Genomic DNA, 23,748 nt, shown 5'->3' with positions numbered 1-23,748 from the left:
TTTTTTTAGCAATTATGGATAAGCCAGAGGCTATGACAAGGTTTATTATACAAAAGAGTTGCTTTAAATTAGTTTTTGTACTGTTAGAAATAGATATTAGTTTCATCCAAGTTTACTAAAAGAAAGATGCATATCACTTTTATTATATGGTATAATTGTTCCAGTAAGATGGATACTTTCAAACATTAATATTTTATATTTTAAGTTTTTCATTTGTAAATATCTTACTTTAAAAGACATTTTGACCTTACCAAAAATTTGATGAAGGCATAATTTTTTAGTGTCCTACTACCTCTTAAGCATATAAAGGCTTCAACAAAATGACTTCAATTGTTAAAAAATTCTTTCATGTTATTTTTAATGATGCTATTTAATCTAAGAAAAATCTGGATAACTTGATTTTAAAACACTGAATTTGAATTTGAATGATGAGTCTTGAACTACATCACAGTTTATTATATTAAAAAAATATGTATATGCACATAAAAAAAGAACTTGATATTGGGTGCATCGGAAAAAGTGTACACACCAGTACACCTTTAGTAAATATTTGTACAAATATTATGTTAATTTAGTAAATTAAATCAAAATGCATTGATGCTAAGTTGACTCATCGATTTTTGCGATTCATAAGGAGCTTAATCAATTTGTAAAGAATCACGCTTGAACTACTCTTCCTAGAAATCACTTAAAACGGACGTTCATTTACAAGTGTTTTCATTAAGTGTAAATGTTATTAATGTCTTACTTTATGCTTCATAAAAAAAGATTGAATAAAGTTTCTACATGTGATATTGCACTTGATGTCACAAAATAAATCATAAGTATATTAGAAGCATTTAAGATGAATCTTTTAAGTGCAAACGAGTTATAAATATGATATTACATTTAAGATGAATCCAGAATTCATTAGTAACATTTTCACTTGTGTTAGTTTTAAATATGATAAGAATTATGTTTGATTTATTAGTTCACTATTTTACATAATTCATTCTTAAAATTCATCTTTGTATTAAAAAATTTAACACAAAAAAGAAATTTAATTGTTGCTAATATAACTAACTATGTAGTACTTATCGATAATCATGATCAATGTATATGTTAATTCACATTACATCGAATACTTGATCCTTAATTACATCGGACAATTATGACTAGATAGACCTTTAGAATGATATCTAGGGTTTGGTTCACTATCTTGCTTTACAATAGTACCATTTAGATACATACGAAGACTTTTTTTTTCGTGCTATAATACCTTGAACCTTTTGTCACGTAACCATTCAAAACTTATGAAATATATATTTATAATTTATATTGTCTATCAAGTGTTTTTTGAAATGTTTACTTATAAGATCCCGAGTAAACATTTTCTCTAACCCATCAATTATTAAATTCTTATATTATATATGCATAAGTCAAATTTTAATTTTTTTTTTACAATGCAATATAGTTACATTTCTATTTTAACATATAGTTACATTGCTATTTTAACATGCATTCAACAAACACTTGTAAAGCTGATAATATGTTTTTTTCTATAATCCTCATTTGTTCTTATCAAGTAGGCTTGCTCATAGGTAGGTCTGAGTAAAACGTTAGCACTTAGAATGAGAGTTTGTTGTTAGAATAAAGACATAAGAGTATTGTTTTAAAACTTTTGAAGGGATCATAAAATATTTCAAGAAAATTAGTCTTTTATGGATGAACGAGTATTATATAATTTAAATAAAATCACCTAAGTCCGTAATAGATTACTAGTACAATTGACGTATTAGAGAAAAGCATATCTCCTTCTTAGAGGATAAAGGGTCTGAGAGAGATTGTCGGCTAAGAAAGGAACACACAAAGACCAAGCATAATTGTTCTTGATTTATAATTGTTCTTTATTACTTTTGTATTTCGGTTTGCATTTGTGTTTTTATTGTATTTTGGATTAAAGTCATTGCATTTAAAGGATTAGTCCAGTAGATGAGATTCCATTTACATTTTTTTACACTTCCTTTTTTCATGGGAAATTAATAGATGAATGTTTTTTTAAATATAACTACTCTGATTTCATATTTCTTGTGGACGAGAGGAATTATAAATAGGAAGACTGCTTTGGGGGCATTTACTTCAATCATCACAAGAAGGAGACACGGAGATTATTGACCGGTAACAGATAAAGCATAATTGTTTATCAATTGATCGGAAAAAGTAAAAAAATGGAATGGAAATTATCAATTGGTCGGACATATCATTATCAATTGACCGGAAAAAGTAAAAAAATGGAATGAAAATTACTTTAACCTCTCAAATCCACACTCTTTGTCCCTAAAAAAGAAATATATGATAATAATAATAATAATAATAATAATAATAATAATAATAATAATAATAATAATGAAAATAATAATAATAAAATCCTTGAGAACACAAATAAAAAAAAAATCAGGATCGGTATGAACGTTTGGTTGGAGCCAAGAACCTTCCAACAGGAAAGTCGTTGATTGTCCTTATCTTTGGAAACCAGAGTTTTTTTTTTAAATTCTTTGGTTTATATAAAAGCTTTGGTTTATAAACCAAAGCATTGGAAAGGTCAACAAACATTTTATACCGAAGCTTCCTTTCACAGAAAATTAATAGAGGAAATTTTAGTCCAGTAGATTTTTTTGGTTCGGCAAATCGGGAAAATTGTATCTTAAGTTTTGATTTATAATTTTTCAGTTTTCTTTGGCAAAAAAAAAAGAGAAGAAAAAATTTTCTATCATACACTCTTTATTTAAAATATAAATATACATGTTTTCGCTTTTAAAGCTCTTATTTTTCTATCCAACAATCTATCTTTATTTAAAAAGAAAATAAATAGTAGAGTCGAAAGGAATTTGACATAAAATTAAAGGAACTCTATATCGAGACAAAACTTGTCATTCCATTGAATCAAAGATCTAAATACCAAATTAAAAACAAATTGTATTGCCTGTATAAAAGGATCCCTTCAAAATAGGTCAACCAATCCTCTACCAATATCTATACTATTCATTTGATTTGAATTAAAAATATGTATATAAAAATATTAATTTGGTGAAATGAGGAGGAAGGTTGAGACGGAAAGAGAAATAGTTGCCCTCGGGGAGATCCTCTCCGACTTTTAGACTACCGTGCTTAAAATTTACAGAGGATTGAAAAGAAATGATCGTCTTGAAGGCCTCTCACTCTCCAACGCTAGGATATAAGGAGAGAGATTGGATCTTTTAAGAGGTAGCAGATAGCATGCCGACATTGATGGTGGCTTGCAATTCCTTTTTCTGCAGCTTGTTAAGGAGAGAAATTGCTGCTCTACCGATCTGAGTCCCCAAACCCTAATAAATTTCGAGTTTTGAGAAGCACTCAACTAGCATTTGTATATCATTACATTTACGTCAGATTTTTCTATATCTAATGCACAATCTCTATGATCATCAAGATGATCTTTGTTTTCAGAACAAAAGAACGGCAAAGCAGAGTCTGTTTATGGTAAGAGTTGTAGATTGGTTCTTTTTCTTATGGATTTTTGAAGTTCGTTAAATTCATAGCTTTTCAACCACTGTAAGTAACACAATGTTGTTGTCACGGTTGGCAGAAACATCTCTCGCCCAAGCGTCCGTCAGTGCTACTGAAATGTCTAAACATTTCTTTGCTCGTAGCTTTTTCTCAAGAGGACGAACAGAGAGCCCAGTTTGAAAGTTCACGTGGGCAACGATGGCAAGAGCAAGGTTCTCGAGCCCTAGCCATGGGACATGCATCCAATTAAGGTGGTTTTTCTTTTCCGAGATTTGCTAAGGGATGGTGAACTTAGAGTTCGACTAATTAAAGATTATCTGTTAGATTTTTGTTTTAGTATTTTGGTCTTCAAATTTATATTAATATTTTTATAATTATAAAAGTAAAATATTTAATATCATTTATCTTAAACGTATAAGAATAATCTAAAAATAATGAAAAAAGATAATTTTAATATCCAGAAACTAACTCATTCAATATCTTTCTATTGACATGGGATAAATAAAAAGCCTATTGTGTTTAATTAGAACTATTAACTCATAATAGTTTTGATAAATAGTTGACTAAAAAATTTTAATTAAAAAAAAAATATATATATATATATATATATAATTAGATTATTGAAATTATCTTTTTTTCTTTATCATTTTCGTGTTATTTTTGTACATGCTGTCACATACTATAGTTTTCATCGGTAAAATCGACAGCATTAGAGTAAATAGAATTGAAAGTTTTATTTTCATAATTATAGTGATGTTAATATATATATTTTAAATATAAAGATCGAAATATTAAAAAATTTAACTCTAAGAAATCATCTATAATTAATCCGATGAAAAGACAATCAAGTACGAGCTTGCAGCAACATAAGGTAAAAGGTTTGTGTCAGAGGATCCTTGCGCCAATCATCGTGGCAGTGAAAGATTAGATTTTTTTTTTCCAAATTAAACTTTAATGTGTAGATCGAAAATAAACTTTAGCAAGGTGGAACCCTGAACCAACAACAAGGTTGATGCATAGTTTAATTAAAATAAAAATTAAATAATATTTTTAAAAAATAATTGACATAATATATAATTAGAGGTCTGATAAAATTTAAATGATCTTCTGAATTTTGTGTTGAGATTATTTTAATATGACTCTTACCTTTATAACACTTTAGAACACTCAGAAAAGCAATGCAAGTTAGCTCTGGTTTTCTTATATATATATATATATATATATATATATATATATATATATATATATATATATATATATACACGCACTAAGAATTAATAATACTAGAGAGATGAATATCAAATGGAAATAAAGAAATTCAAGCAAATGCAGTTATAGGTCATAAATAATCAAATTGTCTTGAAAAAATTTGAAGTCTGAAATGGAATCAGGACAAGATTCTGATTAATTTTTCTTACTTATTAGATATAATAATAGTTTTTGCTTTTGACTATTTGTTGGTCTTCAGTCATTCATCTATTATTAAGTATGAAAGTCGATCACGAAACCAAAAAACCGAAATTTTGAAGAATCACCAAGAGATTGTCAATCAAATTTCTTATGAGATAAAGTCAAATTATGAGAAAATTCGACATTTCCTGACAACCAATTGCTACCGATTTGACTTGTAAAATCAAACATTTATATGACAAATCAAACCACGTATTTTTGGTCCAAAATTAGCAGCCATGGTTTCATTACACCTGCAATCTTCGTGCCATGTGGCCGCCACACTTTTTAATTTGTTCACTGGTCAAAATATCCCCGTCGACACATCAACTCCAATTCTTCTCTGTTTTGTTCAGAAAGCGTACATATAACCAAGAAACCGTCCAACGATCCATCTCAAGCAAATCTTTTTCGGCTCTCTCTCTCTCTCTCCCCCATCGACCGGTCTTGCTAAGAGAGATGCACGACTTTTGCTTCACGATCCCGTACGGACTCCTCGTCCTCGTCGGCGGCATCGTCGGCTACGCCCGCCGGGGGAGCACCGCGTCGCTCGCGGGCGGCGCGGGCTCCGGCCTCGTCCTCCTCCTCGCCGGGTTCGTTAGCCTCAAGGCCTTCGAGAAGCGCCGCAACTCCTACCTTGCCTTCGGCCTCGAAACCGGTAGGAAACCTCCTGGATCAGCTGATCCGAGTCATTTCTTTAAACCTCGCATCCTTCGTTTCTTTGCTCCTTTCTTTGATAATGATCAGATCTTGTTGCAATTTCTTGGATTATTTATGTTTGTCAGTTTTTTCTTTTTGTCTGAACAGGCGATATGGCTATATTGATTATCGTGCCTGTTGTTTGAATCTGATCTTAGAGGAGAACAATCTTGAATTTGATGAGGTCTTTATTCATTGATTCTTGTTCATGGAACATTTAATTTTATATTTTCTTCTCTTTTAGATGGTTAGAGTGCGGAAAAAAAAAAGTCCATTAAAGCGGAATATTCTTTTCCCTTCTTGTGTATCAAAATGGGTTCCTCATCTAAATACCAACTTGATATCCAAATAAAAATATCAACTAGCATAACCAATAGAGCAAAAAATCAATCACACAGTGAGACCAAATCTTTTAACGTGGAAAACTCAATGTGGAAAAAATCACGGGACCGTAGTCCAACTCAAATTTTCACTATCAATAGTAATGATAACAGGTTTACAATAGGTTTTCTCTAGAATAACAAGAGGATCACAATAACATCAAGATCAGATTTAGGCTCAAGAATAACATATCTTCATCACATAGGATGTATCTCCTCATAAGAGAATTCTAGGTCTCACAAAGTGGGTATAGCAGGAAAGTACCTCAAAGAGGGTAAAATGTAGATCAACACCGTTAGGATTGTAGAGCTTACTGCAAGGATTCTCTGTATAAAATTTGGGTCAAAACTGACAATGTTTGGCCCAAGGTTCGCCGAACCGTACCGTACCGGCGTTTCGACGCTGGCTCGGTACGGTACGGTACGGCGTACCGAGCGGTATACCGAGGTGTACCGCTCGGTACACCTGATTTCACCGATTTATCCCTCCGAAAATACCTGAAAATTAAAAAAAAAGTTAGGATAGAGTTTTCAAGTTACAAATAAATATAGTAATAGTATAAGTTTAGCAAAATCAATGTAAATTTGGTAAAAATAGCATCACATATCTTTTTCGGGCTTTGAGGTAGTCTTGTTCGAGGTTCGTATTTCAGCTCGTTATACTTTGTCGAGTTCCATGATCTGAATCTTGAGTGGCATGTGTAAAATATTGCTCCTCAGTCCATTCACCACCCTCAAGTTGTGCAGACGAGACCAACGACTGCCCGGTATCACCGCCATCATCTGTTGAGGCACTGCTGTCCGTGTTGCTGTCATGTCTCTGGACCGAACGAGAAAGAGAATGTGATTGTGAAGGTGTCTCGTCGCCCGACTCGATTCTTTCCAACGATGCAACTGATGCTATTGCCTTCCCCTTTGCCTTTGCACGTTGGGCGGACGAGTGTGACCGTTGGGTATCGGTAGTTCCTCTAGCAGTTTGACTCATACCTCTTGATTAGAAAGTTCTTCCTCTTAATCTTCCCAAATTTACCTCGATTGAATTCACAAATCGTTGTTTTATAGAGTTTATGAGAGAAAAGAAATGTTTGAGAGAGAGTTTAAGAGAGTATAATGAAATAGGGGAGAGAAGATTAGTTTAAATAGGAGGAGAAAGGGCTCCAACGGTCAATTTGACCGTTGGAGCACTGTAGCACTGCTACAGTGTGGTAACGGTCGATTTCGACCGTTACCGAGTGGTACCGGTCGATTTCGACCGTTACCGAGTGGTATCGGGCGGTAACGGTCGAAATCGACCGTTACCGAATGGTACCGGGCGGTAACGGTCGAAATTTCGACCGTTACCGCCCGATATATACTGAATTCGGTGTACCGCCCGGTATAGGGCGGTCCGCGTACCGGTCGCCTCTCGGACCGGTACGTACCGCCCGTACCGGGCGGTACGCATCGGTATGGCGAACCTTGGTTTGGCCACCGATCGTCAAGTAGAAAACTCAGAAACCTAATATTTCTCTCTCCTTCTCTCTCTTCTTTTCTCTCTCTTGCCGTGTGCTGCCGTCGTTCATACCATGTTTATTACCCACTCACGCTGCACCGAACCCTTCCTCTTGTTTTCTGCCTTCAATTAGTGATTTGGGCTCAATAGGCCCAATTGTCTAAGCTCACATATGGGTTGGACCCAACAATTCTCCCCCTCCAGCTCATATGATGGGTTGTACCAAACCCGCTCTTTACCTACATGCTTCAAGCTTCTCTTTAGGCAAAGATTTTGTCAACATATCTGAACCATTCTCATTAGTATGCACCTTTTCTAACTGTAATTCTTTCAACTCAAGCACATCACAAATCCAGTGATATCTCACATCAATATGCTTGGATCTAGAATGATATGTTAAATTCTTGGAGAGGTGAATGACACTCTGACTATCACAGTAAACAGTATATCCTTCTTGTTTCAAGCCCAATTCCTGTAAAAACTTTTTCATCCATAAAGCTTTCTTGCAGGCTTCAGTAATTGCTATGTATTATGCTTCTGTGGTTGATAGAGCAACACAATTCTGTAACTTTGATTGCCAAGAGACTGCTCCCCTTGCAAATGTCATCAAGAATCCCGAAGTGGACTTCCTGGAATCAGTATTACCTGCCATGTCTGCATCTGTGTACCCTTCTAACACAGGTTCATCATTACCAAAACATAAACATAACCTAGAAGTACCTCTTAGATATCTTAATATCTATTTCACTGCTGCCCAATGTTCCTTTTCAGGATTAGAGAGAAATCGGTTGACAACTCTAACTGCATGAGCTATATCTGGCCTAGTACAAACCATAGCATACATCAAACTACCTACTGCAGATGAGTAAGGAACTCTGGACATTTCTTCTTTTTCTTTCTCACTTGTAGGATATTGTTTCGAATTAAGCTTGAAATGACCTGCAAGTGAAGAACAAACTGCTTTGGCTTTACTCATGTTGAATCTTTCAAGAACCTTTTCAATGTAAATCTCCTAAGATAGCCAAATCTTCCTTTTCTTCCTATCACGAAGAATCTTCATGCCAAGTATTTGTTTCACCGATCCCAAGTCTTTCATAGTAAAAGACTTACTTAGTTCTCTTTTAAGCTTTCTAATTTTTCCAACATCATGACCAACAATCAGCATATCATCAACATATAGTAGTAAAATAATAAAATCATAATCTGAAAATTTCTTCATAAACACAGAATGATTAGATGTGGTTCTATCATACCCTTGGCTCATCATAAAGGAATCAAACTTCTTATATCACTGTTTAGGTGCCTGTTTGAGTCCATATAAGCTTTTCCTAAGTTTATACGCCATATTTTCTTTTCCTTTGACTTTGAAACCTTCTGGTTGCTCCATGTAAATTTCTTCTTCTAAGTCACCATGAAGAAATATTATTTTTACATCAAGTTGCTCAACTTCTAAATTCAAGCGGGCAGTCAAACCAAGAACAACTCGGATAGAGGACATTTTCACAACTGGAGAAAATATTTCTTCAAAGTCAATACCTTTCTTCTGACTAAATCCTTTCACAACTAGTCGTGCCTTGTATCTTTGTTGTGAGCTATTGTTTTCAGTCTTCAATTTGTAAACCCACTTATTCTTGAGAGCTTTCTTCTCTTTAGGCAATTTTACCAAGTCATAGGTGTGGTTCTCAAGCAAGGATCTCATCTCTTCTTGCATGGCTTTAACCCACTCACTCTTATTCTCATGTAGAATAGCTTCTTGGTAAGTTTCTGGCTCTCCCCCGTCAGTAAGCATAACATACTCATGTGGAGGATATCTGGTAGATGGTTGTCGCTCTTTAGTGGATCTTTTCAATGGAATCTCAACTAGTGGTGGAGGTGCTTGTTCAGTTGGTTCAGCATCATCAACTGTAGGTGTATCATCACTGGTATTCTTATCACAATCTTCTTGTTAATCTCCCCATGATCATCATGAACTACAAGTGAAGGAACTGGACCCAAACTCCAAGGAATATAAACAGAGGTTTCTGGCTTCTCAATATTATCGCCATCATCAAACAATTGGTCTTCAAGAAACACAACATCTCTGCTTCTAATAATCTTCTTGTTCACTGGATCCCATAATCTGTACCCAAACTCTTCATGACCATATCCCAAAAAGATACATGTTTTTGCTTTATTATCAAGCTTGGACCTCTCATCTTTGGGAATATGAACAAATGCTTTACACCCAAATACTCTTAAATGATTATAAGATATATCTTTTCCTCTCTATACTCTCTCTAGAACATCACATTTCAGAGGAACTGATGGAGAAAGATTTATCATATCAACTGTAGTTCTTATAGCCTCCCCCCAAAATGACTTTGGTAACTTGGGGTGGGAAAGCATACACCTAATCCTTTCTTCAATGGTTCTGTTCATCCTTTCTGCCACACCGTTCTGTTGAGGAGTTTTAGGAACTGTTTTCTCAAGCCTGATACCATGGAACCTGTAATAATTCTCAAAAGGACCCCTGTACTTATCACGCCCCTCCCGAATTTAATTTTCATTCAGGAGGTGTGACCCTGTCTAAAATCAATAATATGATAATTCATCATCAATTCAAGGATCCAATCACACATTTGAGGTCACTAAGAAATACATTCAAGTCATTCACCTCTACAATCCACAATTCATAAAACCTGTGCAGTTTATAATCATACATCATGTCACTAGATGATTCTTAAAATCCAAAAACAACTTAACTAAACCATAACTATATCATAAATCCATAAGTGCGGCAATTAATGCAATCACAAAACCAACATGTACTACATGTTTATATCAGTACACAGTTTAGACTTAACATTTCCAAAATCCTGACGTAAGAGGTACTTTTCAAATATTTACAAGATACATCAATCTAGATTTGTCATTGATATTTCATTACACCCAAAAAGAACTTATACAATATCAACCTATCAAGTACAAAATATTTGCCCCAAAATCTTCTAGTCTTCCACTGCCTCAACCCAATTTACACATTTTAGTGAGCGATAAGCTATCCTGAAAAATTTATATAGCAACGGGGTGAGCATATAAAGCTCAGCAAATGACTAACATATCCATAGCAAAGAGGACAGTTTTCAAACAAATGAGGTATCTAAATACAAAGCAGAGATACAAGATGAAACAGTAGCATGTTTTGTTTGAATGTAGAATTACAATATTGTATTATTCGAAGCACGTTTTATTTATACAATCGAGGAAAGGTAATTGGAGCATATCATTGGCATAAGGAGCATATCGATGACATATGGTAGTTTTCAAGGTATAACAAAGACTTATAACATTTCGAAAATATATCAAAGAACAAAACATGAATAGAAGCTCAAATGTCACATGACGATGCATTCATTTCATTCTTATCCAAAGCATGCATAGAAACATAGCCAAAGCTTTGGATATCATATCAAACACATAGAAGGTGAAGTGAGATCATAACATAATATGGTCCATCCATTTCTGAATGACCAACAAACATAAGTCTCCCACGTCTGGGAGCTCCATCCACCCACGTCTGAGTGAAGTCATAGGGGGCCGGCAGAGCATCGCGGGCTCTAAGCATAACTCCCTTTACCATTTCTGGCAAAGGTTCACATTTATCCCACAAACACCAGAGTACAAAGGGACAGTATGAATAATGAAATTAGCATATATTGGAAGCACATGCGGAACAACGAAATGTACATATGCCTTTCGAGTTAATACGATACAAACATAATCTTTCACAAATGTATTCAGATTTGAAAGGAAACGAAAGCAAGAGTATACAAGGATTTCAAGAAATCATATATGGCTCAATTGAAATAAGAAAGTTAGATAAATTCAATGTCCAAAGAAATGAAACTGGAAGAGGCACATATCGAAAGCAAATGCGGAACAATGGGATGCATGTGCCGAATCATTACGATGCAAACATGAACTTTAGATGATAGCTGCATATGTACAAATAAATAAAGGACGAAAGTATACAGGAATTTAAGGTAATAATGTAAAGCTTAACTGAAGAGTGTTTGCCGAAATCGATTTCCAAAGAGAAGAAACAAGGAAAGCCGAAATCGACCAAAGCTCGATTCTGGCAGAATTTGATAGGGACATTGTATGAACTATTTGGATAACCAATTATACTCCAATTTGTACAAAATAGATGTCATTAGAAAGTTTTATCAATCTAGTTTTAGGCAAATCAAGTTTAACAAGAATTGGAATTTACAACAGGGAGTTATAGATAATTTCGTAGCGAAAGGTCTGAAAATATTAGCTCTGTTTTACTGAATCCATAGGGTCGATGAAAGCAGATGTTTCAGTTAGCAATTGTACTCCAAAAATTTCAAATCAGGTATATACAGAAAGCATTTTGAGTCTAGCTTCGAATAAATTATACTTTGTATGAATCTGAGTTCACAGCAGAAAGTTATAAGTAGTTAAGTAACAAGAGGTCAGAAATTTCAGTCCCTGTTTTGCAGAATCTGTAAGGTTAATTTAAACAGAAGTCTTAGTAGGCATTTAAACTCCAAATCATTCGATCTTAGTATCAAAATAAAGATTGTTTTGTCTACTTTCAAATGGAATAGGTCTTGTCTAAATCAGAGTTTATTACAAAATGTTATGACCGAAACATTGCATAGAGGTCAGATTACCGAAAAATTACAGATTCATATCTTTATATCAAAACGAAAGAAGGTCTGGTTCTCAGTTGAAATCTTTCAAATTTTGCAGAATAAAAATGGAAACAGAGATTAAGGTTATTGTGGGATGGGGTTAGAACACTTGCCTTAAAATTATTTGAATCCCAAATGTGAGAAAATTGATGAAAAACCTCAAGCTCTTCTTCTTCTTCTTCTTCCCTTCTCTTCTCAAACTCACGTTGGCTGCAACTCTTCAGATTTGTTTTCTTTAACCTTTCATCTAATTATTTGGGTTTTGGCTAATGCAAAAGTTGCAAGGTGTCATGCATGCATGAAAGGAGCTAGGTGTCATCTTTAGAGCAAAGATAAGTGGCACCAAACTTAGGTTAGCTAGTGACACATGTCCACTATTTTTTTTTTTTAAACTTAAATCTGAATCTTTCATAAATTATATCAAACTTCTAATATTTACTCTTAGGTCCCTAGCCATAAACTTTTAATATAATATCATTTAATATAAATTAATTATTAAATAATCCTTATTTTTACAAACAAACCTTTTACTAAATTTTTTTTTAAAATGGGGGATATTACAGTACTCGCCACCATTATCTGATCGAATACACTTTAGTTTTCTGCCAGTCTCTCTTTCAACACTGACATGAAACTCCTTGAAAACATCGAGTACCTGGTCTTTAGATTTTAAAGCAAAAGTTCACACTTTTCTAGAATGGTCATCAATAAAAGTAACAAAATAAAGAGCACCTCCAAGAGTTCTAGTTTGCATAGTACAAACATCAGTATGAACTAAATCAATAACATCTGATCTTCTAGATGATGGATATGTATGAAATGCAACTCTATGTGTTTTTCCAACTAAGCAATGATCACAAGATTTAAGAGATGTACCTTGCAACTCTGGTAAGAACTGCTTTCTAGCAAGAGTTTGAAGTCCCTTCTCGCTGATATGTCCAAGCCTCTTATGCCAAAGATCTATACTTTCACCTTTTTGAATTGCATTAATCTCTTTTTTGTGCAGCTTAGCTTCCATAACATAAAAAGAGTTAAGCTTCTTTCCTCTTGCCACGATTAGAGAACCTTTAGTGAGTTTCTATTTACTTTCACTAAAATAATGTGCAAAGCCCTCATCATCAAGTCTACTTGTAGATATCAAGTTAAGACGAATATCTAGAACATGCCTTACATCTTTGAGTATCAATTTGCTCCCAATATTGGTCTCTAAGCAAATATCTCTAATACCCACAATCTTAGATGTACCACTGTTTCCCATTCTGACATTACCAAAATCACCAGCAATGTAAGATCTAAAAAAATCACCATGAGAAGTGATATAAAATGAAGCACTAGAGTCAACTACCCAATTACTGTCCTGAGCTACAAGACTAACACAACCTTCATCACAAACAATAGTGATATTACCTTCAGCAGCAACCGTATTGGTCTCTTTCTCATTTTTCTTCATTTCATTATGTTCTCGCTTCCAAAACCTACACTCTTTCTTCATGTGACCTAGTCTGTTACAATGAAAACATTTGATATCTCTTCTAGACTTGGATCTTCCTCTATAACTATGTGGATTTCTACTATGACTTCTTCCACGTCTTTCTTGTTTTTCAGTAACAAATGCCCCAGAAGAAGATTCATCCTGTTCTTTCCTTCTGGCATCTTCATTTAGCAAACTGTCTTTAACCATATCTATAGTTAGAGTCCTCTCTGGCGTAGAGTTACAAATTGTCACCACATATGTTTCCCAACTTTCTGGTAATGAGCTGAGAAGTAGTAATCCTTGCATCTCATCATCTATATTCATTTTCATAGCAACCAGCTTGTTTGCAAGATTCTGAAATAGGCTTATATGCTCAACAATATTACCACCATCTTTATACTTCAAATTTACAAGTCTTCTGAGGAGAGAAATTCTATTTCCTACTGTCTTCTTCACAAAGAGATTTTCTAACCTTTGTCAAACAACATCAGCTCTGGTTTCATCAGAAATATGCTCATTCAAGTTTATATCCATCCATCTTCTAATATAGGCAATAACTTTTCTATGTTGAACTTCTCATTCTTCATCGTCCATAGTAGAAGGTTTATCTTTAACGTTGATAGGCTTATACAAATCTTTGCAATAAAGTAAATCTTCCATCAGACGCCTCCAAGTAGAATAATTTGATGAGTTCAATTTAATCATACCATCTGATTGCTCCATTTCAATCACACAAGAAAAACTAGCACCAAACAACCTGTTACTCTAATACCACTTGTTGGGAAAAAAAACCTGTTAAAGCAGAATATTCTTTTCCCTCTTTGTGTATCAAAATGGGTTCCTCATCAAAATACCAACTTGATTTCCAAATGAAAATATCAACCAGCACAGCATAAACAATAGAGCAAAAAATCAATTACACAGTGAGACCAAATCTTTTAACGTGGAAAATCCAATGTGGGAAAAACCACGGGATCATAGTCCACCTCAAATTTCCACTATCAATAGTAATGATAACGGGTTTACAATAGGTCTTCTCTAGAATAACAAGAGGATCGCAATAACATCAAGATCATAGATCTTGGCTCAAGAATAACATATCTTCATCACATAGAATGAATCTCCTCATAAGAGAATTCTAGGTCTCACAAAGTGGGTATAGCAGGAAAATACCTCAAAGAGGGTAAAATGTAGATCAACACCGTTAGGATTGTAGAGCTTACTGCAAGGATTCTCCGTATAAAATTTGGGTCAAAATTGACAACGTTTGGCCATCGATCGTCAAGCAGAAAACTCAGAAACCTAATCTTTCTCTCTCCTTCTCTCTCTTCTTTTCTCTCTCTTGCTGTGTGCTGCTGCCGTTCATATCACGTTCATTACCCACTCACGCTGCACCGAACCCTTCCTCTTGTTTTCTACCTTCAATTAGTGATTTGGGCTCAATAGGCCCAATTGTCCAAGCCCACATATGGGCTGGACCCAACATAGAGGACATTAAAATTGCCGACAATATATGAGCGGGCTTCAGGCATAGGTTATTGGAATGAGGATTCTTGTTTTTCAGTTGGTAGGGTTAGAACTGTAGCCTTTGATACATTTGTCGAATTTCATAAGCACCAGCGAAGCCACTGATGTAGATGAGCCTTTGATAATTTGATGAAATTATTTAAGGGCTTCGAACCTTTCTCTTCTACAATTCTACACGATCTTGAGCTCCTGATGTTGGTTGCTTCCTTTTGTAAGGGTTGGATCCTTGTGAACAGCCAAAGGTATATGTGTCTTTCTATAAAATATGATTCCTGTACTCAAAGGGTCCCCTTATGGTAGGGTATGGTACTAAATATTGGTTGGCTTCCAGTTGTAAAATAAGTATACTTTTGATTCCTCCAGATATGTTTGTGGCAATTTAAAACCTACACTAAATGTAATATTCTACAATTTTCAATGTTCACCTTAGTTGTATGCTTATTGGCTAATTTTAGAAGCAGGTCAATGCCCCTATACGGACTGTTACTCTATTTTGTTAACTGTTGATTCCTTTTCGATTTTGGAGTCTTATTTTGTAATACTGGTTAATCAAAAGGTTATTCAATTATGATGGTTCTTCTTCTCAGAAGTTAGCTATCATATAATTTAAAGGCACAATTTCAAATGTTGAGAGTCATGTGCTTAATTGAAAATAATGACATCTTCAAACCAAAATGGTTTTGTTTCAATTTTTGTATTTTCCTGTTTAAATTGCCATAGTTTTTTTGTGCTTGTCCTTTTGACTTAAGCTTCTCAAATTGATAGTTATTGGCATGCTTAATATTAATTTAAGTTCAACCTTATGCTCCATTTGTTGGTTTTCTTGTCTTAAGTTTTTGGCTTATACTCTCTTCATTTGTTATTACCTCTCGACAGTTTGTGCCCTTGCCCTAACATTTGTTATGGGGAAAAGATACCTCGAAACCTCCAAGATAATGCCAGCTGGAGTAGTTGCCGTTCTCAGGTATGTTTGAGTTTCCTTTTCTCTTCAAACTGTGTCGAGAACTACGGTAAGTTCCCATGTTTGTCTTATATACTAGAACTCCAACACTTGGCAACATATGAGGGCAGGGTTCGTACTTTGTGTATTATGCTTCTAAGCAGGCATCACTTTGTGCATTCTTGTGTTTCATATACTCTGAATTAATTATTTTGATCTTGTAGTATCTTTTTTTTTTTCTCTTTAATTGAACCTTTCTTTCATGACTTTTTTAGTTGCTTTTTTCTGAACTTACACCTAGGAAATGAGAAAGGGATCTATCTTAATAGAGAATGTAAGACAGAAAGGGGAATGGATGTTTTAAGGCATGAGATGCTCCCATTTAGTTGATGCATTTTCTTAAATACAACTTGTAACATAATATAAGATGAGGAGAGAAGGCAAGTGCTACTCATATCATTATTTTTAAGTTGTGTTATACCTTTTGCATCAGATTTTAAATTGGCAATTTACAAAGTATATTTGGTATGAGGATGAGTCATGTTCATAAGATTGGTGAGATTTTATAAAATGGCTCAATCTTGTAAATCAGACAACCTCTTAACTAATATACCTGAGTTATTTAGCTTTGTAAGATCATCATATTTACAATGATAACAGAAAAAATGTCACTAAAATATAATCTAAATTCTTTCACTAACATAAAGTCCTGCATTATCTAAGTTTTGTGCAAATATTTTCTGCAGTCCTATGCTTTTGGGCTTCTCCCAAGCAATCAACTATTGAATACAGGTCCTGGTAATCTCGAGGGTGAAGTTGAACCTTCTTAAAACGAGAGAGAAGGTTTTAGGCCTGATGTAGACTTAGGCTTCATCATCTTATGCTCACTCAAAATAGAAACTAAATTACAGTTGAGCTAGGGACAAGCTTCACCTTGTGGGATTGACCTGAAGAATAGTGATCATGGATGTAATCATGTCAGACTTTGCTGCAAAACTTTGTCAGCTAATATTCCTTAATCATTTGATTTGTCTTACAATAATCTACTAAGATAAAACTGGTTAACCTAACGCTCCATAAGTTAATGTGTGGGAGTATAGGAATAGAATTTATATATTAGCACATGAGTAAATGTTTCTTAAGCTTTGGTCTGAACAAGTTTATAGTCTTTTTCAGCGTGCCAACTGTTTATTATTTTATCTGACTAGCTAAAGCTTTCTAGGATATTTGAAAGTTAAATTTGAAAGCAAAACTTCCTTGCGAACTTAACAGTATGAGTCTGAAGACTATCGCTTTGTTTTCTTTTCTTGATTTCAGAAAAGGAATCAATAACAATTTTCTATCTCTTCTAGTAGCAGCAAGCTTATTTCTGTCCAATTCATCACTATAACAGGATTTATTGCATGTTTTCTATAACAGTTTTTCCACTCTAAAATAATTGCTGAAGTTTTCTTCTTATACAACAAGTGATAGAAGATGCATGATCTTTATATTTTCAACCACATCAAAGTAAAATTATAGCACTTAGGATACCATGCGAGTGGTTCTGACTATTTCTAAATTACTTGTGCAGTGCTTTAATGTTTCTATTCTATCTGTACAAGATCGCAACTGGAGGTAATCATATTCCACCCAAGGCAGATTGAGATTGATTAATAAATTTTATAGTCAGCATGTACCTCAGTGGATTGACAGGTTAACATGTATCATCTCCTTGGTGCTTAAAATACAGAATTATAACATTTACAGACTTATTGTTATATCTCAAACAGTATGTGGTATGCTACTTGAAGCTGTAATTCAGTAATTTTCACATGACTCATGCATGACATTGCAGTTTGAAATCGGGTTTGTTAATCAGTGTGTGATATCACTAAGTTAAAGAACTCATCAGGTGGGTTGCCGATGAAAGTATACCTTCCAATTCTTTGTTGCTGCTAATAGTTATTTAGAAAGCATGGATGTATTGGTTGTTAAGTGACTTGATGCCTGCAATCGAAGCATCCACTGGTGGTAAATTGGCCTTGCTTCTAAACTAGAAGCTTATTGGAAATTCATCCCATGTGGCTGCACTTTATTGGCTAATGCCAGATATAATTGACGCTAGACCTCTGTAATGCTATTGCAGAGTACCTAACTGTATACACTTTGAAACCTCTAGGCTGCTATATCAGAAGCTCATTTATTCCACTGGTTTTGTTATTTACCTTTAGGAAGCTTTTGAGTAGGCACAGGCAAACTTTCATGGTTACTGGTCCTGAAGTTGGTGGCTCATCCTGTCTCGGACTGACTGAAAGACCTTTTACCTTCATCTTTCATGGTCCATAATAATGAGAGATTCAACATCACAGCTTTTGTTTTGTCAAAATCTAAGTTGACACATGCAGTTGGCCTTAACTTAGTAGTGTCTCACCAAGGGACTACTCTCTGTCCCTTGTTCACTGACAACAGAAGTTGGAAGGTCACATTTCATTCTATTTGTTTTTCTGGAATTGGTTTACTTGAAGTGTCGTAGAGATATTGTTATTGATTGATCTTGATAGTAATATGTGTTACTTAGATAATTGTCTTTGTCACCATTTCATAGGAAAATAAAGCTCAAGATGAGATTCTATTGCTACAGAAAAATCCTAACTAAAAAGGTTTACTTTAAGCTCTTAAAAAAAGACAGCTCATGATCATTGTAGCTTTCCCTCCTAGTTTTGTTCGTCTTTTCTTGAATCATGAAACCCAACACTGTCAGTTCACCGTAAGCCTTGTCTTTCTTTTATCTCGTAGTTACTTCTAATGTTATGAGTTTGAACACAACAGGCCTGTGGATGAAGAGGCTAATAATATGTTCAGATGTCAATTCAGAACCACCTACCCACACTTGCCATGCTGGTGAAGTGTACATGTATATATTTGATATGTACATATGTATATATGTACATATATACATATGTATATATATATATATGTGTATATGTGTATATTTATATATATACATATGTATATGTGTATATTTATATATATACATATGTATATGTGTATATTTATATATGTACATATGTATATATGTATATCATTTGACTTCACATCTAATTTTGAGAAGATAACGGACTTGCATAATTTATATTATCCATGTTGTTCTACAAGTAAAGCATGGCAATAATTCCAAGTTCCCTGTCCCAGTCTCCTAATTGCAATTGTCTTCTGGCATGAATAGCAACAATGATTCAAGAAAGCGGCAGGTCCATTAAAATGGTGTAGAATCTGAAAACATCAGTGGTAACGAGACACGAAGTTATCCGATTGCATCAGACTTATCTACTCCTTTCTAAAGTCAAACTTAAATGAGCTTAAAATGTTTGAAGTTCGGCAAAAATAATATCCCAATCATGCACTTGGGACAGTTTTGTTAATACTTTTTCATTGTCACTATAAAAATAAAATTATTATTTAAAAATTTAATATTTAGATTAAAATTAAGTACAGTAGATCCAAGTATTGTAGATCCAACACAGAAGGTGCGTATGTCTCGGTTGTCGCAAAGCAATACACCGTGATTTTGTATGTGTTATGAATCTATAAAACAAAAAAAAGATAGATTCTTCTTCTCATCTCTTTCTATTTTCAAGACCATTATAATTGATAGATGATCATGATATTATCCCTAAAAGATTATGCCTATATATTGAGACGAGAATAAATAATCTAGAAAAGGTAAATATAAGAGTCCCCATCTTGTAAGGTATCTTAACATAAGTGTACTTTCTGTTAACCGATAACCTTAATCAAAATTTAATTAGAATATTAATATATCTTAACCAATTAATTAAGTTCATAATATCTTTTTCCACTTATCTCATTATTAATTGATAATATACAAAAGGGTTCAAAATCAAAATAAAAAAATAAAATTTATTTAAAATAATTTTATCCAATTAGATTTTAAAATTTTGAAAATCATTTATATGCATAATAATTTTAAAAATAAGTACATAAGTCTAATAAATATAATAATAGTATATTAAGTCTGACTTGCAATGCTTCATGTACTACAATCATGTTAATCTTTCTTAATATAGTTCAAAAATATTATTGTAATTTATCCAAGATAATCCTATTATTCATATGTACATACATAAGTGTGAATAAGTTGATAGAAACAAATAACTTTAATTATATAAATGAGAATATTAATTATAATTTTCACTTAAACATGTTTCCCATATCTTGGTTGCTAACAAACCTAATCATAAAAATATATTTTTTTAAATATTTTATGCTATAAAGCATTAGGGAATAGATCAGTAACCAATACGGTGAAACTCAGATTCTTAATTGACACTAAGGATTATAATTTCGAAGTGTACCACCTGGTATAGGTGGTACATACTAGTTCGAGAGCCTCGCGGCATGTGAATCGCCCACTACTAAGCGGTACCAAAATTTTAGTCTCGTATTGGACGGTAATGATTGAAATTTCGATCATTACCAACTTGTACCGGGCGGTACTAATCGATTTCGACCTTTACCGATTTGCACCCGATAGTAACAATCATTATCACCTTATATTAGTTTTTAAATGATCAATTTGACTATTGGAGGCATTGTAAAGGGTTTTTAAACCCTTTCCTCCCCTCTTTTTCAATTGTTTTTACTCTCACAATCTCTTAAACTTTTTTAAACTTATTTTCACTCACAATCTCTCTTATTCTCATATTTTCACTCTTTTAAACTCAATAAAACAATGATTTATGGGATCAAATTTAGGAGGTTAATTTTAGAGTACTAAGAGAAAGAACTTTTTACTTAAGTTATATGTATTCTCATTCTATATTTTTATTAATTTATGAAATGATTAAGTTTATTGTATATGATTTATCACTTAATGTCTAATATATTATTTGATATATTTTTTTATAGTAGAATAATATTAATTAGGGAGTAATTAAGATCTTTAATATTATAATTAGTATGTTTAATATTGATTTATTCAAAATTAGATATTTAATAGGTTAAATATTTATATTTCATGCATATTGGATCATATGTTTGTGATGGTAATAATAGGTTTAATTAGGTTTTAATAAAATTTATTAATATTATGATTGGTGGTCTTAATGATGATTTAATCAAAATTTGATCAATATTGAGTTAATTTAATATTTTTAATAACTATTAGGGTGTTTGACATGTTTATAGTGTTAAAAAATAAATAATTAGTGAGTAATTAACTATGTTAATAATATGATTAGTATATATAATAATGATTTCATTATAATTTAACTTATATTGGATCAAAATTATATATTTAATGCTTCTTTAATGTGTTTAATATATTTATGGTGGTAAAATAAAGTTAATTAGGTTTTAATAAATTTTTTTAGTACTACGATTAGTGGTTTTAATGATGATTTAATTAAAATTTGATCGATATTGGCCAGTTCAATGTCTTTTAATACTTATTAGAATGTTTGACATGTTTATAGTATTGAATAAAAAATAATTAATAGTTAATTAATTATATTAATAGTATAATTAGTATATCTAATAATGATTTCATTACAATTTGATCTTTATTAGATCAAAATTATGTATTTAATGCTTCTTTTATGTGTTTAACATGTTTATGATGGTAAAATAAAGTTAATTAGGTTTTAATAAAAATTTTTAAAACTATGATTAATGGTTTTAATAATAATTTAATCAAAATTTGATCGATATTAAGTCAATTCAATATCATTAATATCTATTAGGGTGTTAGACATGTTTATGATTTATTTGATTTAAATTTGATAAGAACATGACATCAAACGAATATATATATGATGATGCTTTAAGCTCATGCCCAAAAGATAGATGACAATCGTTATTATTGACAATTATTTATTATGACTACATCGACAAGGGTGGAAGAATCACTCGATTGAAGATGTATTTGGCCAACAGATATCTCGATGTTGTAAAATATAAAAAGGTTCCGATAGAGGTCCAAAAATCATTTCAAAACAAGTTACAACAAGTACAAGAAGATACAATAACAAAGAAAACAAAAGCTAAGGAAGAATATTATAGGGCTACGCAGGAACTAATTTATGACGAAGGGTCACGGTAATAAAATCTACTTGGATCTCATAATTGGAATTTGTGCATCATTAGAGCATTACTATATATATGACAAGCAATGAGGCATCGATGACCTGACTCACAATAGAAGCATGATGGTGGCAGTTGATCTATGTTACAAGGAATCCAAAGGTTGGCCAGCATAAGGCAGCCAATTGTCCCTCCTCAATTAAATCGAGATAGTAGCATGAGGCATGGTGGACTCCATGATTTTATGAGAGGTCATAGTAGGAGGTTCACATCAGATATTATTGATATTGATCCGCAAACCTATCCTCCACAAATAGTGAAACAAATATGGATTGATGATATATATACAAAAGAAAAGAAGCGAGATATTGGGAAGGTAATTTTAAAATAATTTAACTTCTATAAGATTTTAGTAAACACAGCCCAAGGTCCATATTATGAGAGTATGGTCTCCTTTATTCAAAAGTTTGGCAAGAGGATCCAACCTCTAACACCAAAAGAGATCTACGATGTATATTTATATGAGAAGGTGGTAGAAATGAAAGATTTGATCAAATCATTCAAGAGACAATGGGATGAATATGGAGTGATATTAATGTGTGATAATTGGACAAGGAATGAGTATCATCGATTTTTTTATTTATTGCAATAGATGGGTGGTGTTTCATAAGTCAGTTAATACTTCTTACAAAATTCAAGATGCAAACTATATTAAAAACTTGATTGACATTGTAGTAGAGGAGATCAAACCATAATACATTGTCCAAATAATAACCATAATTTTAAGAGGGCCAATTTATAATTGATGAAAAAAAAATTATTTTAGACTCCATGTGTAGCTCATTGTATGGATCTAATGCTGAAGGATATTGGTAAGCTACCATCAGTCAGCAAGTGTGTAGCTCGAGCACAATTAATTATAAAGTTTATATATATTCATCATTGGGTCCACTCCTTAATTCAAAAGTATGTAAATAGTGAGATATTCTAACTTGGACTTACTCGATTTGCTACCAATTTCATTATCATAAAGTTATTCCAGCAAAAGAGATAGGGTCTCAAGGCAATGGTCACCACACAAGAATGGTCTGATTTCAAGCATTCAAAATTGAGCGATAGTAAATACCATTCTTTCTTCTAGATTTTGAGATATCGTGATTGAAATCATAAAAGGTATGGAACTACTTTAATGCTTGAAAGTGGTTCCATACCTTACAACGTAAGAGATATCTATAATATGGACCGAGATATCTATAATACCTTACCACTTTATATGACCATGATATCTATAATACAAGTAAATTCATATTTAGTGTAATTTAATTTATAATTTTTATTATATAAGAGATTCCTACTAATAAAATTATGTCTTACAACGTATTATCTAAACTTGATAATTTAATTTTGGTATACTCTTATAACAAGAAATGATTTACTATCAACACTAAAAAATATTATATTCCTAGATATTATGGAGG

General features: G+C 33.0%; 1 protein-coding gene across 1 annotated transcript; it reads left to right on the top strand.

Moving 5' to 3' along the window:
* Positions 1-5,304: 5,304 nt before the first annotated feature.
* On the top strand, positions 5,305-18,008 carry LOC135615282 (protein FATTY ACID EXPORT 5-like). The gene is made up of 3 exons (XM_065113566.1): positions 5,305-5,632; positions 16,123-16,210; positions 17,760-18,008. The coding sequence occupies exons 1-3, from the start codon at positions 5,434-5,436 to the stop codon at positions 17,830-17,832; spliced, it is 360 nt and encodes a 119-aa protein (XP_064969638.1). The 5' UTR covers positions 5,305-5,433; the 3' UTR covers positions 17,833-18,008.
* The last annotated feature ends 5,740 nt before the right edge of the window (positions 18,009-23,748 follow it).

Source organism: Musa acuminata, chromosome BXJ2-6, assembly GCF_036884655.1.
Source record: "Musa acuminata AAA Group cultivar baxijiao chromosome BXJ2-6, Cavendish_Baxijiao_AAA, whole genome shotgun sequence".
Classification (NCBI taxonomy): domain Eukaryota; kingdom Viridiplantae; phylum Streptophyta; class Magnoliopsida; order Zingiberales; family Musaceae; genus Musa; species Musa acuminata.
Note: the sequence above shows the minus strand (reverse complement) of the source record. Positions and strands in the feature narration are given on the sequence as shown.

Bases quoted from the DNA above. Each gene is read 5' to 3' on its own strand.
- LOC135615282 (XM_065113566.1), top strand. From the start codon at position 5,434: ATGCACGACTTTTGCTTCACGATCCCGTACGGACTCCTCGTCCTCGTC. The intron at 5,633-16,122 runs GTAGGAAACCTC...ACCTCTCGACAG, and splicing joins TGCCTTCGGCCTCGAAACCG to TTTGTGCCCTTGCCCTAACA. The intron at 16,211-17,759 runs GTATGTTTGAGT...TTACTTGTGCAG, and splicing joins GGAGTAGTTGCCGTTCTCAG to TGCTTTAATGTTTCTATTCT.